Genomic DNA, 18,472 nt, shown 5'->3' with positions numbered 1-18,472 from the left:
ATCGAGGAAAGCGACGCAGTGCCAGTGGGGATATCATTTCTCAAGGAAAGGAACAGAATTAACGAAAAAGAACCCGCTTTCTGTAACCAGTTGTGAACACGTGTGAATTGTAAAGAAGTGTGGCATAACTGATTGTGGTATATATAGGCTACACATGTTCAAATGTAAGTAGCCTATCAGCTGTTAACAAGCTCTACACGTTGTGATCACATACGTATGGATAATGTGTCCATTACATTTAGGGTGATACGTATCGCTCAGCTTCTTAACTGACGGCTTTAATGTGCAATGACCTAACACACATACGGCAAACAAACACGCACGCACACTGATCAGTGTAGACACAGAATCACGTCAAATCTCACGGATATTCTCAAATACACAGAGAGACAAAACACAGAAACACACACAGAAACAGACACAGACACAGACACACAGACTTGAGCAAATTCTGTTTTGCTTTCTTTACTTTTAAACAATCACTATACCCTGAAAATTAAACATAATTATGTGACGCCCCCCCCCCCCCCCTCCCCCCACTCCCTCATTTAAGGCTAATCGATTTAAGACTCCCTTCCAGTTTCCGATTCTTTGTTCATAACCTTTGAACTCTGACATGGATTACTGGATCTTTACCGTCTAATGTATAGCAAAAGTCCGAAGATGCCTTCACACCGCCACATATCTGTCATGTAGGTCGTTGGCATATCTGCGTTGGTAAATCACCAACCGTCGTATATAGGCCTACATCCCGCTGTTTGATACGGTGATTTATTATACTAACACTCCATAATATACTTTCTATTGACAGCTGACCTGGCTCCAGCTGCTGCTGACGAATAGACTTTGGATTTATGTTTCAGTATTACCTGGGATTCAGCATCTCTACAACTCTTGTATAAACACAGTGGTATCACCTGTTGCAGTCACACAGACACGCAGCACACATTTATCTGGGACTCGAATAGTATATATATATTATATATATGTGGACAATGTTTTGTGCATTGTAGCCAGGGCCGGACTAGGCGAAGAGGAGGGGGGGGGGTTGCCAGTGGTGGCCCAGGGGGATGTCCCCCCTGGCGGCATGGGCGTATCAGTTAATTTTATGGGTGTTTTTTTTCAAAAGTATATTGTGAAGATATGGGTGTGAAGGCGCAAAGCGCCGAGCCGACGGCGCGAAGCGCCTAGCTTGCTAGGGGGGTCCGGGGGCATGCCCCCCCGGAAAATTTTGAAAAAAAGGATGCAAAATGGTGCAATCTGGTGCATTCTGAGGATGATCATTACCAGTTTCAGGCAGCAGATTTTGTCACTGATTAATACCCCCAAAATTGAAACTCAATGTAAAATAAAGAAATGCATACCTCATTCAATATTTTTATTTTTTGGCTGGGGGGGGGGTCCGGAAACCCTAGAACCCCCCCCCCCCCCCCTCGATGTGGGGGTCAGGGGGCAAAGCCCCCTGAAGCTGATGGGTAGGTCATATTATGAGTTAGGAAAATGGTCGCTCCTTGCATGAAACGGCATAAAATAAGCAATAATAAAAAAAATTTAAATAAGTAAGGTACATGTTTAGGCTGGGGGGGGGGGGGGGGTTGCGCAACCCCCATAACCCCCCCCCCCCCCCCCGGTAGTCCGGCCCTGGTAGCACAGGATTGGTGGCGGAATGGTCTGCACGCACACACACACATACACGAGCGCACAACGCACACTCTCTCACTCCGCACACACCTGTCCTCCTTAGTAGTGTGAGTATGATTGTGCGTGTGTGTGTGTGTATGAATGTGTGTGTGCGTTTGTGTGTGTGGGAGAGAGAGAGAGAGAGAGAGAGAGAGAGAGAGAGAGAGAGAGAGAGAGAGAGAGAGAGAGAGAGAGAGAGAGAGAGAGAGAGAGAGAGAGAGAGAGAGAGAGAGAGAGAGAGCAGGTATGTAAAATATGCATGGATACTTGTGCACTTTCATGCTCTGACTAGAACATAGTGTTACTATCTTCTTTTACTTCCCCCAACTCAAATTATAAAGTAGTGGTCACATGAAATTATACCACAGCTAAGGACCACATAGACTGAGAAGGAAAGAAAACGTGCAGCAAAAAGAGGCAAGTCAGACAGCCATTCAAACAGATAGCGTTGAACAATAAACTACCGCACTCTCATTGTATTGAAGCACAAACAAACTCATCAAGAAAGAAAATAATTCTTTATTTTTTTGTCCATTGTAAGCACACACGCACAGTATTATTTTTTCCGTGGAGCATCACATAATCCATATCCAAATATCTTTAGTTTTGGTATATTTGCAGAGGCCCGCTCACTTTTACCATCAATCATTTACAACAATAGGATCCATTAAATGTACAATAATCATGTCAGAATGCTAAGAGTCAGATACTTGGATCAACTTCATCACATCTTCCAAGGAATTGAACAATAAGAGCAGTTTGGGAGAGGAACAAAAGTCGAGTCAAGTTTTACTATCAAAGCTGAAGGGGATAAAAGGGAGATAATAACAATAAGCATTCAAACATACTTTTTCACAGTACTGTCCCTTCTTGCTTGCAATTTACAGAGGTGTTGCTGTAAGGCTCAGTAATCCATTGTTCTGATTATGTAATGATTCATTTTCTCTGATTATAGGCTTATTTAAAACCCAACAAAAATTAAAAGAAAAAATTCTGACACAGTTTGCAAAATAAAGTACAAAATAACTGACAACGGTTGTAAGAATGACAAACATTACACATTAAGTTCTTGTATCAGTACGTTACATTTTCATGGTTCATGACTTAAAAGGAACAGTATATTTGATGAAAAATGACTTGATCTACATGATCTGTTGATAGAAGGATGTACAGTTTTCTTCCTCTTTCTCACCCTGGATTTTACATAATAATCTGGAAATATGAATTTGACCCCAATGAAACATATATCCACATAATCAAGATGTGTGTAAAAGAGTGAAATTCAAAGGGCTTGTTTTTCTTGTGAAGTGCAAAGATTTCTCCTTTTTGTCTGAATACTAATGGGGTCTCCAAAGTTGTTGTTGTTTAAAACTCACAGGTTTCCTCTTTTTCAACAAGTCGATCTTTTTTGGTTGATTTTAACATTTGAATTCTGACAGTATCACGCAAAGGTGTACGCAGGCAGTTTCTTTTGACACTTAATGTAGCAGCCATCACGAACTTTGACATGAGTATGAGTGAATAACCGTGAACAGATTTCTGTAAGTCTAAATTTAGTACAAATTTAATGAGAATAAAAAAAAAAGATTAATTGATTGCCTGATCTTTAATACACAAAGAGAAAGATTTTTAGCAGACACCTATACACTTACATCTTTCCTAGCTAAAAACCAAATTATCTCTTAAAATTGACTAAAAAAAAGAAAAATAGTTATATATATATATATCCAATGACCTCCCTTCTTTGTCTCTGTAAATGTACTCTAGGTATATTTCTTGTATTTCCATTGTACTCTTGTCAAATCCATGATGTAACTATTGCACTCTTATAACACATAAAATAGTGGATAAATAAAGGTGCACGAAATACAAAAGCTGGTTCTACTTTTTGTCGTCCTTGACATTCCAAAAGCAAAATGTACCTGTAAGACCGGATGTGCAAGGGGTCACCACGCTTTTGAGAACATGCGCGAGAGTCGTTCAGTGCTATAGCTTAGTTTTGGTCTCGACTTGCCGAGACTATCATCACAGCGTCATAGATTTCATGAAGTCTGTCATCCATCGCGTCATATTATGGGGACGTAATCTGTTATGTTTCCTTCTATTCGCTGTTCTATTTCTCTCTTGTGATCAACATGACAAGCCGTATGTGTTTGAGTGTGTGTGCTCGTGCTCTCAACTAAAACAGAAGTCAAACTAGCAATCGTTAAAAACACAGTCCGTTCGACAAGCACTGATATGTTATGTTCATGTGAAGTCACAGTGTGCCCGCGGTACACATGCTCTTATGGGTACATCATCGGCTACGATTGTTCTCTGGACAAGCTGTCCAATGCAATTTGCGAGTATTTCTAGTTCTTCTGTGGTGCAGTAGGCCCTTATAGACGATTTATTTATTTATTAAGGAGATTTCTATAGCGCATAACTAAAAGCACTATGCGCTTTACAATATCATTAGGTATAAGCACACGCAAACATACTCTGATTAAATAGAACTTAGCCTAACAAGACATACTAAGAACACTAAACATTTGAGTTCATACAAAAATAGAGAATTAAATTAAATACTGGACAAACGATTAAAATAAGCTTAAGGCCTACACCGACTACAGTGGACTATTTCAAATACAAAAATGTAGTTAACTATAAAAGGCAGTGCATAAAACTCCATAATCCTAAGAAGGTCGAACAAATAAAAAACATAAAAGACTATTTAACTATAATTACTTCGTAAAAGATAATAAACATGGAATACAAAGCTGTAATTTTTAACAACAAATCTAAATGTCACGATGAAAGTGTCCATGATCTCAGGAGATGCGTGTGTAACCACTAGGTATTCAGTTAAATCCGTGTAAGAGGCTTTCAACTGACGGGGACAACCAAGCCACCATTATGCACCGACTTGACATAGATCAACAGACGTGCCTTTAGAATTAGGTATGGGCAGCGGTGCCTCATCTGAACAGACAACTAAAGCTTGATGTTTCCATCACACTTTGTCTTTTAGATCTTCATGGGATATACAGTTTACAACACTCGTGATTTTTTATATGGCTTGTATTTCAGTCAAGACCCAGCGGGAATATCAAAGGGACTCACTCGCCAGAGGCTCGTGAGTCCCTTGATATTCATCCGCTGGGTCTTGACTGAAATACAAGCCATATGAAAAACCACTCGTGTTGTAACCTCTCTCTCTATATATATATATATATATATATGTATACATGTGTACAGGCAATACAGACAAACGAAGAACAGAACACTAAAAATAATCATAAAATAAAGCCCAGGAGTGAACTGATGGCAAGAGAACATGACAAAGATTATAAAGCTACCATGAGCAAAACAACGGGAAATACTGCCATTGTCAGTTCACAATCTTAAAGTAAGTCACGTTATAAATGTGAAAACATTACAGAAATTTCTTACTCAGAATATGTTAATTAACAAGATGGCAAGATTTGTTTTCTTACACAAGCCTACAATCTGTAATAGTATCAAGTACATGTAACCTTACGAATGGCCAAAACTACTAGGAAAAAACAACAACTAAACCCATCAAAACAAAACATTACCACAAATAAAAAAGACCAAAAAAAGACACATAAAGCTCTCTAAATTTCCTATAACTGTGCCCACACTGTATATTACAAAAGCCTTGAGCTAAAAGCACAATCTTAAAGCTATGCTTCAAAGTAAAACTTCCCTTCTCAAAGCAAAAAAAATGTCTACAATTCACACAAAAACTACACCTGTGCAACAGCAACAAGTCTTTGACAATTCTTTTGTCTCAACATACATACAAGATTTTGACTTCTTCTGCGGGTAATACTATGCAGCACAGCCACTTTTTATTAAGTATTATTAATTTTTGATGAGTCAGTGTTCCCTTGATGTTTGCAACTTGCCCTTACAAAAAATCAGTTTTTCATCTTCAATCACCGAGTTTCATCCATTTTGCAGTACTCTGAGACCTTGATCATAAAATTACTGGTCTAATCAAAATAATACAACTGCATGTACAAGCATCACTAGCTACAAATCACAAACAAACAAAAATCCCCCCCCCCCCCTTCAAAGAATTCATACACACATGTTAAAATCTTCGTCCTGAAGTTACAAAGTGTACATTACTGGCTCACATTATTGTTCTGTTCCGCAATCCAAAAGCAAGAAGATATACACCAAGCGCTCGACACTCTTCAAATACAGAATTATAAAATGGAATTTCACACCTGAAATGTACAGTTTTATACATTAAAGCATTTATGCATCCTGTCACATTCTAAATGTTCTTTGCATTAATGATTTCAACTGCATACCCTGAACATATTTTCATGGGTGAAACTGATTAGAATTGAAAATAAGGAAAATGAGGCCGGGGTCCAGCGGCCGCCCAGGCCCTGGTGGGGTGCAGGGGCAACGCCCTGCTAGGGGGCCTAGTAAAACGAAAAATCAGGCTTTTTAAGGGTAAAAGTAGGCCTCTCCTGGTATCTCAAACACACAAATTTGCACATTAAACAATGGTAACAAATGCCAAGCTGTAGTCCGATAATTCGCGCGCTCAGTGAAACAAAGACTCAGCGATGTCCGGTCACTGTGTTAGAGAAAATACAGATCGGATCGCCGGCGAATAACAAAAATAAAATTTATTTGTTATTTTTGTAAACTTTTTTTGGTGAAGATTTTCAAAATAAGGAATTCCTTATTTGACCAATTTCATTTGGCGGATTTCCGCCCTGAGGCGGAAAAGTTTCAACCATGTATTTTTGATAATTTGTTCACAAAGACACAACCACATGCTATCATTTATGATTTCTGCAGAAAGCCAAAAAACACATGCTTTTCACCTCACAACATGCCAATTTAGCACAAGAACATGTCATACCACATTGCTTGTGTAATTCAGACAATTAAAATCACTGGATCTGGCAAAACACACAACAAACAGCCCTTCAGTAAAACAAGCAGTAATGTTGTAAGCAAGTAATTGCAGAAGACATAGAATGGCCTCTATCCTTATTTATGCCAGCCATTATACAGCACACACACAGATATTGATCTTTTGTCTATATACCCTGGAAGAAATTGCAGTGTCACCAACAAAAACTTTTGCCACAAAATACATTTGCACTAACTGTTAAAGCTGACACGCCTTAATCACATAAATACTGTTCGGCTAACCATCTCAGATATGGCCAGGATTTTACCAGGGATTAATAAGGCCATCCCTCCACCTGGTCACATACCAATTAATCAACTCCTTGACAGCTTACTGTGTTGAGTTCAATTTTGTGGGTGAATACATTTTTGAAAAAGCCACTACAGTGGTACCTGCGATGAAAGGACACCCTTGGGACCGGCACAATGTGTCCCTACATTGCAGGTGGCCTGTCATGACAGGTATATTTTGGTAGAGATAATAGACAAAGGGACCTCAGAAATTGTGTCCTTTTAAGGGAGGCGTCCTCTCATCAGAGGGGCCACACATCACAGGTACCAGTGTATTTGTTTTTTTTTAGTAAATTAATTCATCCCAAAATTCCCACTACACGTGCACAAGAAACATCCAGGCTGTTCATTGGCTCACGTAAGTGTAGCCTATGCGATCGTAACTTTGTCTGTCTGTGCGTGCGTGCGTGCGTGCGTCTGTGCGTGTGTATGTCTGTGGTAGAAACTCTAACATTTGAAGACGTCACATTACATTGACGTCACATTATGACGTAAGAGGGTTAGACGTCACGCGAAGGAAGTACTGACAGTCTCGGTCATTATTATTTTGAGCGCGCCGAGACTAGTTGGCAGTCGTGTCCTTGTAAGTAGGCTTCACATGCAGACAGACAGATCTAGATCCAGTGTCTCGCTTTCTTGCACAGTTTCACCTATGCTCTTTCTGTGTGTGTGTGTGTGTGTGTGTGTGTGTGTGTGTGTGTGTGTGTGTGTGTGTGTGTGATTGAGTTTGTGTTACTGTTTGTCGATTTCTTACGTGAGCCTTGAAGGCTTCGCCTCTTGTTTTTGGTATGTGACCACATGGAGGATGTTCTTACCCCATGTAAAAGCCTGGCCCGATCTGAGATGGTAAGCCTGACTGTTTTCACAAGCAGGAGTGTGCCTTTAACAAGTTATTTCCAGTATTATGTCTTTTTCAATAAAAAGAAATGGAAAAGAAAATGGGTTTGGTGTGTCAAGTCATTCACATTACAAGCACAGCTATACAACTACTGCATAACAAGGTCCCTATGACACTTTATACTTGTGTTAAAAATATTTCATTAGCTGAAACATTCATGACCTGACTGTCTCTGACAGTGACACACGCATAACATCCTTCATTTAGCTATTAATACACCTGTAAAGTGTAATTATACCTGTGCACACTCAAAACGCTCATCAGTAGTAAACAAACCAAATTTCAGTAGTTTTTAAAATGTTTCAGTAGTAAGCTGTAACGACAGTTCAAGACATAATTCTGCTCACAAAGCATAACTGGAGAATAACTGGACTTCCAGCACTGTTGTGCCGTTTTCTTCTTCTTTGGTGACAGAGCTGTGGCCGAGGTCTTGTCGGCTACGTAGCGGCTTTACGCATATGCGCAGAGCCTACGGACACCGTAAGATGAAAACGTGGTGGGCATGACGCGAGCGTAGCGAAACTTGCGCCGCTACGTTCACTGTAAAGTTACGACAGCTCCCCCCCTGTCGTAAACCTTTGCGCAGCACGCGTGTGGCAAAAAAACATGGCGGGCAGCACGTTATTTTTTCGGATGCTTTTGCGGCGGAACTTCAGCCGTCAACGGATGTTGCTGAACAGATCCTCATTGCTTTGCTTCTTTTTTTCTAGCAAGGTGTGGATTTCAACTTCACTAAAATGTCCACCGCGGTGCTTTGGAGCTCCAGCTTCGACGTGATAAAGAACAAAACGAATACTATCTTACGTAATCAAACATAACATCATGACGTAAAGTACACAAAAAGAAAGAATTCTCCGTATCGCCGAGACTAATAGACTTCCTTGAGGCTTTTGACGTCACTAGTTAGACGAGACTTCACGGGATATACCCCTTCACTAAAAATAGTACAACTTTGCGCACAGCGTTAGCTCCTTACGTATTTCGTTATACTCCGCAAACGACTAAGCAAGCGTCGTGACCACCAAGTTACGCATTTGCGGAGCTACGGAATACGTAGGCTTTACGTGTTCGTAACTCCATGCGTAACCTAACTTATTTGCGTTACCGACAAGACCTCGGCCACTGGTGTCTCCTCTTGACTATCTGAATCTCGCACTCTTTTTTTCTTTTCCATGTTTCACTTCAATCACAAGTTGCCACGCAGACGCTGGTCGAACTAAGTCTAAGAACAAAGACTCAATGGAGAGAACATGCGCGCTTCCGGTAAATCGGAAAACGTCTTTTCAGCGCAACGGCCAATTAATTGGTGAAAACATCTTAAAACAGAAAAAAAGTACCCATTTTTTTGTGTGAGTAAAACATCGAATTTCGGAATTTTAATTAAAAATCCGTAGCACCGTATTCTGCATATAAAAATTGAAGAAATTACGGAGAAACCGTAGATGTGCACAGGTCTGTGTAATACAACTTAAAAGCAAAGTGACACTTCAGTTCCAGCATTCTTCTCAAATCAATCTGGATTGTATTTTGTGATTATGGTCCCACATACTTGAGAATTATTAAAAGTCCTGGGTTCTTTCATGTCGACCTCTCCATAAATCTTGAATGGCCGGGGTTTGCTGTATAAAATGCAAATCCACAACCTTATTTACACAACATTTTGTCCCCAACAAGGATATTAACACCAACCAATTGTGAACATATTTGTATGACTTTTGATTTTGCCCCTATTATGTTTTCATTCTGAAAGACAATGCGTATCTAAAACACCCTTGTACATTATCCCTCATATTATGCTTCACTGGCCTGTACCATATTTGCTTGGCTCAAATCAAATTTCATCAGATTATTCATCACTCCAAATCCTGTTTCTTGATCCTAACAGAAAAAATCCACGTTGTGAGGATAAAAGACAACAACATAAAACAAAACCTGAACTAGCAACAACAAAAGACAAACAAAAACACCCATAAAAAAAAAACATCAGAAAAAACACACACACCAAAACCTCTTCACTGCCTAAAACAACCGATTGACAGATTGTGGAAGTCACAACATTTTCAATTCAAATATTCAACCGGCGTACCTGCTTTTGTCTCTAATTTTGTCGGGGCATACATTAATAAAAATAAAAACACTTAACAAAGAATAACAAGTAAGTTTGCAGCGAGATTCGGGTTCAAGTAGCAATTTAAGTCTTCTAGTTCTGTCCAGACAAACCCAAACCAGAGAAGAAAAAAAAATCAGATCCCTTACAATGTAAAAACTCTTCATCCTGACACCCTACAGACACACACACACTGCCTCAGGAATCAGGAACCGACAAGCAATAAGATGACATTGTTTTTAAAACGATTTCAGAAATTTAATTTTAATCATAATTTTTATATTTTTAATTTTCAGAGCTTGTTTTTAATCCGAATATAACATATTGATATGTTTTTGGAATCAGAAAATGATGAAGAATAAGATGAACGTAATTTTGGATCGTTTTATAAAAAAATAATTTTAATTACAATTTTCGGATTTTTAATGACCAAAGTCATCAATTAATTTTTAAGCCTCCAAGCTGAAATGCAATACCAAAGTCCAATCTTCGTCGAAGATTACTTGGCAAAATTTCAATCAATTTTATTTAAAAAGGAGGGTGTGACAGGCACGCCTCAACTTTTCAGAAAAAGCCGGATATGACGTCATCAAAGACGTTTATCCAAAATATGAGAAAACGTCTGGGGATATCATACCCAGGAACTCTCATGTCAAATTTCATAAAGATCGGTCCAGTAGTTTACTCTGAATCGCTCTACACACACACACGCACAGACACACACACACACATACACCACGACCCTCGTCTCGATTCCCCCTCTATGTTAAAACATTTAGTCAAAACTTAACTAAATATAAACATTTAGTCAAAACTTGACTAAATGTAAAAAGATCAACAGCAAAAAAAAAAAAAAAAAAAAAAAAAAAACCCCAATCAAACAAACTGGTCCCCCAAATCAGTGACAATGTTCATTGAGGTCGACGACCATAGCGCGCCGCCAGCCGAAGAGAAAGTAGCCGACGCCGGCGCCCAGCACAATGGAGAGACAGAGCCAGGCGTTGTAGGTCATGAAGACCAGCATCAGGCAGTAGCTGACGAACACCTGCACCATGTGCAGTATGGTCTGCAGTCCGTGCGAGCCGCTCAACATGCGCGACCTGAAACCATTTAAGTGCAACACTTTGTTAGAAGTCATTATCTGCATTATGAATTACAGCCTGAAACCCCTCATTTTAGGACTCCCCCCCCTCCCCCCCCCCCCCAAACAAAAAAAGAAAAAGAAAAAAAAGAGAGGATTTTCTCTTTTCCAAGACAGTACTTTTTCAGATTTAAAAAAATTAATATCCCCTGTAAATGTACCTGAACCACTTTAAGACTCTCTCCTTTTAAAGACTTGATTTTCTCCGAAATATATAAGTCTTAAAAAGGAGGGTATATTCCACTGTACATATAGCAGACATACTAAACAAAAAATGATGGGTTACAAGTGCAATTCTATTGCTGTACGCTATCTTCGATTTCCTTGACAACATTTCATTAGGACAATAGGAATTGACAAATGCCAAACCATGCTGTCATAAATTAAAGTCTGTGCTATGTGTAGCAGAGTCTGTGAAACTATGCAAAATGCAGTGTCATCATATGTAAATTGTAAAAAGACACATAAATTATCGGGCAGTAATGCATCTGTGCAATTTGCAGTGCATGTATTTTCTCTGTCTGTCAGTGTGTGTCTCTGTCTGTCAGTGTGTGTCTCTGTCTGTCAGTGTGTGTCTCTGTCTGTCAGTGTGTGTCTCTGTCTGTCAGTGTGTGTCTCTGTCTGTCAGTGTGTGTCTCTGTCTGTCAGTGTGTGTCTCTGTCTGTCAGTGTGTGTCTCTGTCTGTCAGTGTGTGTCTCTGTCTGTCAGTGTGTGTCTCTGTCTGTCAGTGTGTGTCTCTGTCTGCCGTAAGACATCACAGCATCAGCGCTAATGGAACTGAAAATTAGACAGCCCTGACATACTTTGGACCCCCCCCCCCCCCCCAGACACTGTCGTTTATACTGTCTTATGATTGATAAACCGACAAGGACAGGCAGATCAAGCTCTAACTCCAAGCTTTATTCTCCTTACCTCACAGACTCACAGTCACACACACAAATGTCTGAAGAAAAAAGTTACCCCACATGCAGTCTTGCATAATTTCCAAGACACACACACACACACACACACACACACACACACACACACACACACACACACACACACACACACACACACACACACACACACACACTCAAAACACACACACACTCAAACACACACACTCAAACACACAAACACACACAGACACACATACACACTCAAACACACACACACACTCAAACACACACTCCTATCATGGACACCCCACAGCCAGATGCAAGAGACAGACTCACCCAACTTCAGGCTGTTTATAAGCGATAGCGTCAGCTCCATTCATAGCAGACGGGGAGTAGGCCTTGCTAGGGTTAGTGATTCTCCGCAGCAGGTATTCACGGAAATATTTGAGTCCCTCGTACGCCACTGCCAGTGCAAACATGGCAAGACAAGCCCCCACCATACCTGTCAAATCACAACAGCTAAATGACAATGTTAACATAACAAGATAAGCTTAACTGACCATAACTGTCAAAATACAACAGCCCAACGAGAGTGTAAACACAATCATGTGGTAAAACAAGTGAGGTCACTTTGATAGCTGTCAAAATACAACAGCCAAAAGATTGCGTTAACATATGGCAAAACAAGAGTGTAAACAAGACAAGACCAAAAAAGTCTGAAGAATACCTCACACTACAGCCAAATGTTGAGTGTAAACATAGCAAAACAATCACTCACTAAATCAACCCACCTGTCAAAATACAAAACCTAAATTGGAGTGTAAACAATAGACGATTTTTGGAAATAACTCTGTCGGGTTTGTATGGGTTGTGAAAGAGTGAATACCCTTGCCTTTTCCTCTGACAAATAAATTCACACGTGCTCCTCAGTCCATATTTTTCTGGCGGTACACACCCACTACTGATTGGCCCCCTCCAATGTTTGACGAGTAAAAAGAAAGGATAGTCACTGCAGATTTTCGCAGCACCTGACCGAGTTATTTTCTGAATTCGTCTATTGGCAAAACACTTAGCCCCCACTATACCTGTCAGAATAACACCAGCAAATGCCAGTGTATCTATATATATATAAATTCAGAAACCTTGCCCCTTCCACACCCGTCTAGATTCAGGCACAACACAATTTGTATTCACTATATATACCTTCCTCTTATTAGGCTACAAGCGATAGATGGTGACAGGTCTTAGAAAAGGGTCAGTGCCATTCATGCAGAAGCTTTAAATGATTTCAGAAGCAATTTTAAGGAAGTTCAACTCACCTCCCACAGAAGAAACATGCAGACTTTCAAACAAAATGAATTCTTTTTCCCCATCGTGAAAGTACATCTGCAACATAAGAATTATACAGACTTATATGACTCCACCCAACATCACAGTGCATTCTTCTTCTGCGTTCATGGGCTGAAACTACCATGTACACGCTTGATTATGCAGGTGTGGTTTTTACGTGTATGACTCAATAACCTACTGAACTATGACATGGATTACAGGATCTTTTCCGTGCGCAGTTGGTCTTGTGCTCGCATGTACACACGAAGAGGGATAAGGCACTAATCAGATCTGAACACTAGATTAACACACAAACCCACCCACACATGCATCTCTCTCTGACATAAACACATTCACACACACATCAAAACCTTATAGTTATACACCGTGAAAGTTGCATCGCCTTTAAAGCGATCCAATTGAAAAAGTCTTGCAGAAGACTTCTTCTCTACCAAAACCCTGTGATGAACAGCAGCAAAAAGTTGACTACTTGTCCTGTTTGAAGGAGTGTTTCACTTCTTAAAAATTACATCTCATTTGTCCGCGTATTCATAAGTGGATCCACAGGCTTGTACAGAGCATTTAACCTCCCTTTAGGCTTTTTCAAATTTTTCTCGTTTTAACCTAATTTCTTGGTTAAAACTTGCCCATACATTTCAAAATTCTTTCTTAACAAATTCTGACTCCACACTTTGACCTTATATCAAAGTGTTTCCCTTCAAAGATGTCCTCTGGGAATGTCAGATGAGGGTACGTCTCCCATGCCATTAGTCAGAAGCTTCCACTCAGAGTGATTTGCTTCTTGGTTGGATACCAATTGGGCTGACAACTCTCGCCATCTCTACCACCTGACCACTGACGAGTCAAAACAGTGTCTGGTCTTGGTAGTAAAACAATGGTTGTCCTCTGGGCTTGATTTCTCTGTTGAAACGCTCACCGAAGGGGGTGATAGCTTATTCTCTTTGAAATCTTGGTCCCATCCGAAGAGGATCTGATTTCCCCAGTGAGGCTATCTGTGAAGGGACACTTTTCTTTTGTTCTAAGAGATTTGAAAAAATCTCAGAAGAAAATTAAGTCTCTGCTGGCTTTCAATTGGTTTTTTTTTACAACTATTGATATTTTATATACCGACGTCCAAAAGAAACGCGAAAAACAGTGTCTGGTGTCATTTATTGCTTGATAAAAATATCGTACACAAATTCAAATTTCATTATTAATGTCCAATTTTTGGTAGAGTAGAACACTGACTTATGGTCCATAACACAGTAAGGTTGCGAAGACGATGCGTTATTAGCGCTTAACAGAACAGTCAATAGCGTGTGTGGCCCCCATTAGCATCGATGACGGCCTGGCATCGGCGGTGCATTGAGCGGACCAACGTGTTGCTGGCTTGCCTGGGAATGTTGGTCCAGGCCTGCCGGACGGCCCGATCAAGATCAGCGACAGTTGTGGGCCTTGGGACCAACCTGTTGAGCTGTGTCTGGAGCAAGTCCCAGAATTGCTCAATAGGGTTCATGTCAGGAGATAACGCTGGCCAAGCATCACCTGGATGCCTGAGCGGTGCAGGAGATCCTGAGTGGCCCTGGCGGTGTGGGGGCGCGCGTTGTCGTGCTGGAAAACCCAGTTTCTATGGGCTTGAAAAAAGGGCAGCACATGAGGATGCAGCACCTGGTCCATATAGCGCTGCACTGTTACGCCGTTGCCGGGTCCAGGACCCAGGCCTTGGAAGATGACGGGACCTAGCACCTGGTTGTGGCCGATGGCGCCCCACAACATGAGGCTGGGCCCACCCCAGGCGTTGTTCTCCACGACACAGTTGTCAGCATAGCGGTAACCACTTCTTCTCCATACCCGAACACGCCCGTCGGCATGGTCAATGCAGAAACGGCTTTCATCGTTGAAAAGCACGTTCTGCCAGCGAACATTGTTCCAATTGAGGTGGCCTTGCGCCCAATGCAGGCGTGCCTGTCTATGGCGCACGGTGAGGACGGGTCCCCTGGCTGGACGGCAGTTCCTCAGCCCCCTGAAGCGCAGTCGCCGGCTGGCCGTTTGCCTAGAAATGGGTGCCTGGTGTGTCCCTATAACAGTTCTGGCTGTTTCTGCAGCTGGTCTGAAGGGATGTGCAACATGGCTGCGAAAAATGTGCCGATCTTGCATTGGCGTCGTCACTCAGGGTCTGCCACTTCGCTCGGCATCAGCAGTAGAGCCAGTTATCACAAACCGCTGCAGGAGACGATAAATAGAGATTACACAACGTCATCGAGTGAGGGACCGAAAAATATTGAAACTCGAGGATGATTTTTTTGTGGTATCAACCGAGACCGTAGGTCGAGGTTGATACCACACAAAAAAATCATCCGAGAGTTTCAATATTTTTTGGTCCCTCACAAGATGACGTTTGTGTAATTTGTGTATACAATGATAAATTGATTGTATACAATGATCAATCTCTATACCTTCCTGTCACTGGAAGCAGCAACACTTGAAAGCATAAGTTCCCTTGACAAACGTCATTTATGATTGGCGTCATCTATGAATGACGTCACTGTCTAGACAAGACAAGTGCCGGTATCGGCAAACCTTGTCGCGGCAAAGGGCTATGACCCGTGCCTTGATACCATTGAGATCATAGGAGATGCACAGCAGTGCCGATACCAGGTTTCTTTAGCTTCACTTTAAAATGATATCAGAACGATAGTTATTCACTTGAAAGTGAACACAGGAGAGTTGTATACATGGTGGATATGTGACATTGGAAAGTCGCAGCCACGGCTTCCGGCGTGTTCCCAGCCTCCAGACGTCCAATGGCTCTCTCGCGTTCAGCAGAAGTGAGTTTTGGCATGGTGATAACGTCGAATGAGAGACTGATGAAACCTGTAACTTTGTGCCATTTTTATCCTCTAGTGACAGTGAACACCACTCACTGATCAGCTTTTGTGCTTTTGTTGCACGTGCAGCTGAACTGCACAAGAAAAATGTCTCAGCTAACTCGGGCTTTACGTGGATTGCAAGTGCGCTGATGCGGTAAAATTCACAATACACCTTCCTCAGACATCGGTCTTGATATACTGGCTGCCAAAAATAACGCAACTTTTGTTAATTCGGAAAACATTATTTGTAAAATAAATAATACTGTTCGCGTTTCTTTTGGACGTCAGTATATATACACACCTTCATTGTGTGCTGTGTGCCATGATCCATAGGTGTTGCACCGTGCCCACCATGACCCATTGTCATATTGTCATCCATCATGGTCATTGTGGTAGTCATCATGTTGTGACCGCTGTGATTCACCGAGGCCATCAAGTGTCAGAGATGTTGACGTGATAAATCTGCACAAACAAACGATCATATGGTCACGGCTCAGAAATGGCGTCGAACTCCACCCTTACCCCATTCAAACGCTCCACACGCTCAGTTATGGTTTATTCTACCTTTGAAAGTACTGACACGGGGTGCAGATATGAATACAGTTACTATTCTGGTAGAAACCGAAAGGTTTGATGACTTTGTTTTCGAGCAAGGCGCAATAGTAGAGTGAATTTACGTCGATTTTCGGGCCGGAAGTTGGGACACTTTTTTACTTGGTGTCGAAACGTCGTATTTGCGCGTACTACACACACTGCTTGGATAAGAACTTGATGGAGATGGAAAGAGAAGGTGTTAGTTATTGTTTACATACTGCACGATAACCAGTACCTCACCCCAACAGTCGGCTGAGATCAAGTTTAGATCCAACGGTGAGTATGTTACTTTTCGTGTTTGGAGTCACGTAGGCAGTTTTAGCTTTTGCCGCGCTTTTAATAATGATGACAGACGTTGAACTAAGCGATAAACTTGGACAAGAAAGAACAATCTACTACTTAAAAAAAAAAAATATGCACAAACACAGAAGACAAAGCAATGAAAATAAGTCTTAAGTTCGTTGTTGTGTACTTTCGTGTTACCGCGAAAAGTAACAACGTAAATCAAAGTTGTTTATCGACATGTTCCTGACTTCCAACGGTGGAAACAACTGTTCTATCGTCTGCTACAAAGTTGCATTGACTGTCTCGAACTCAGAACTCAGTGTGGCATGGAGGACATGGACGTAAACGGCCAAAGTAAGAACCACTGGTTTTTCGTTGTATGTAACGTACTCACCTGCAGTTTGAAACACTGTTATTTTCACTAAATAACAACTTACTTCCTTTTTTTTCATCTGAAAGTTAGAAGTGTTATTGTGATTTGTTTTGATAAAATTTGCATTTTTTAGGACAAAGATTTTTCTTTATTTTGATTTTTAAAGACATATGTTTGAGACGATTCAACCAATTTCCCAAGTTATTCAGCGTTCATGTCATTGCATGTGTTTTTTCTGGCCTTTTCTATAGTCTTTCCATACAGTTCACCTTGTGCTTTGTTTTCATGCCAATTTAATGAAATAAATTACAGGAAAAAGAAATATATGTTTTTTTACATTGAGTGCGTTACTCACACCACTCGCACATCGTGAGAGGTAACACACTCCAATCGTTTGTAGAGTTATCTTGAAAATCATTTAAATCTTGCTGGAACAAAGTAAGGAATGAATCAAGTAAACAGAAAATGATGTCTGCGTTTATTGTTTTGAATTAGAGTGGTTTTTTTTAGGAACAGTGTTGAGTGTGTTACTCACACCACTCGCACATCGTGAGAGGTAACACACTCCAATCGTTTGTAGAGTTATCTTGAAAATTATTTAAATCTTGCTGGAACAAAGTAAGGAATGAATCAAGTAAACAGAAAATGATGTCTGCCTTTATTGTTTTGAATTAGAGGTGGTTTTTTTAGGAACAGTGTTGAGTGTGTTACTCACACCACTCGCACATCGTGAGAGGTAACACACTCCAATCGTTTGTAGAGTTATCTTGAAAATTAATTAAATCTTGCTGGAACAAAGTAAGGAATGAATCAAGTAAACAGAAAATGATGTCTGCGTTTATTGTTTTGAATTAGAGTGGGGTTTTTTAGGAACAGTGTTGAGTGTGTTACTCACACCACTCGCACATCGTGAGAGGTAACACACTCCAATAGTTTGTACAGTTATCTTGAAAATTATTTAAATCTTGCTGGAACAAAGTAAGGAATGAATCAAGTAAACAGAAAAGGATGTCTGCGTTTATTGTTTTGAATTAGAGTGTTTTTTTGACTCACATGCGAAGCAAAAGTGAGTCTATGTA

General features: G+C 40.7%; 2 protein-coding genes and 1 long non-coding RNA gene across 3 annotated transcripts in view; 2 read left to right on the top strand and 1 right to left on the bottom strand.

Moving 5' to 3' along the window:
- The window catches only part of LOC138948830 (uncharacterized), a 97,967-nt gene that overhangs the window by 8,629 nt on the left and 70,866 nt on the right, over positions 1-18,472 (top strand). The window lies entirely within an intron of this gene.
- On the top strand, positions 3,056-4,681 carry LOC138948821 (uncharacterized). The gene is made up of 2 exons (XR_011450089.1): positions 3,056-3,197; positions 4,615-4,681. It is a non-coding gene; the product is annotated as an uncharacterized lncRNA (long non-coding RNA).
- LOC138948820 (high affinity copper uptake protein 1-like) overlaps positions 6,355-18,472 on the bottom strand; it is a 29,995-nt gene continuing 17,877 nt past the window's right edge. The window contains exons 2-5 of the mRNA XM_070320449.1: positions 16,443-16,603; positions 13,262-13,328; positions 12,279-12,444; positions 6,355-11,020 (exon numbers count right to left, since the gene is read on the bottom strand). Coding sequence (XP_070176550.1) covers positions 10,819-11,020; positions 12,279-12,444; positions 13,262-13,328; positions 16,443-16,574 — 567 coding nt within the window. The 5' untranslated portion in view covers positions 16,575-16,603 and the 3' untranslated portion in view covers positions 6,355-10,818. The remainder of the gene's footprint in view (positions 11,021-12,278; positions 12,445-13,261; positions 13,329-16,442; positions 16,604-18,472) is intronic.

Source organism: Littorina saxatilis, linkage group LG15 (genome assembly GCF_037325665.1).
Source record: "Littorina saxatilis isolate snail1 linkage group LG15, US_GU_Lsax_2.0, whole genome shotgun sequence".
NCBI classification, from domain to species: Eukaryota; Metazoa; Mollusca; class Gastropoda; order Littorinimorpha; family Littorinidae; genus Littorina; species Littorina saxatilis.
The sequence above is the reverse complement of the archived record's forward strand: the minus strand, read 5'-3'. Positions and strand labels throughout refer to the sequence as shown.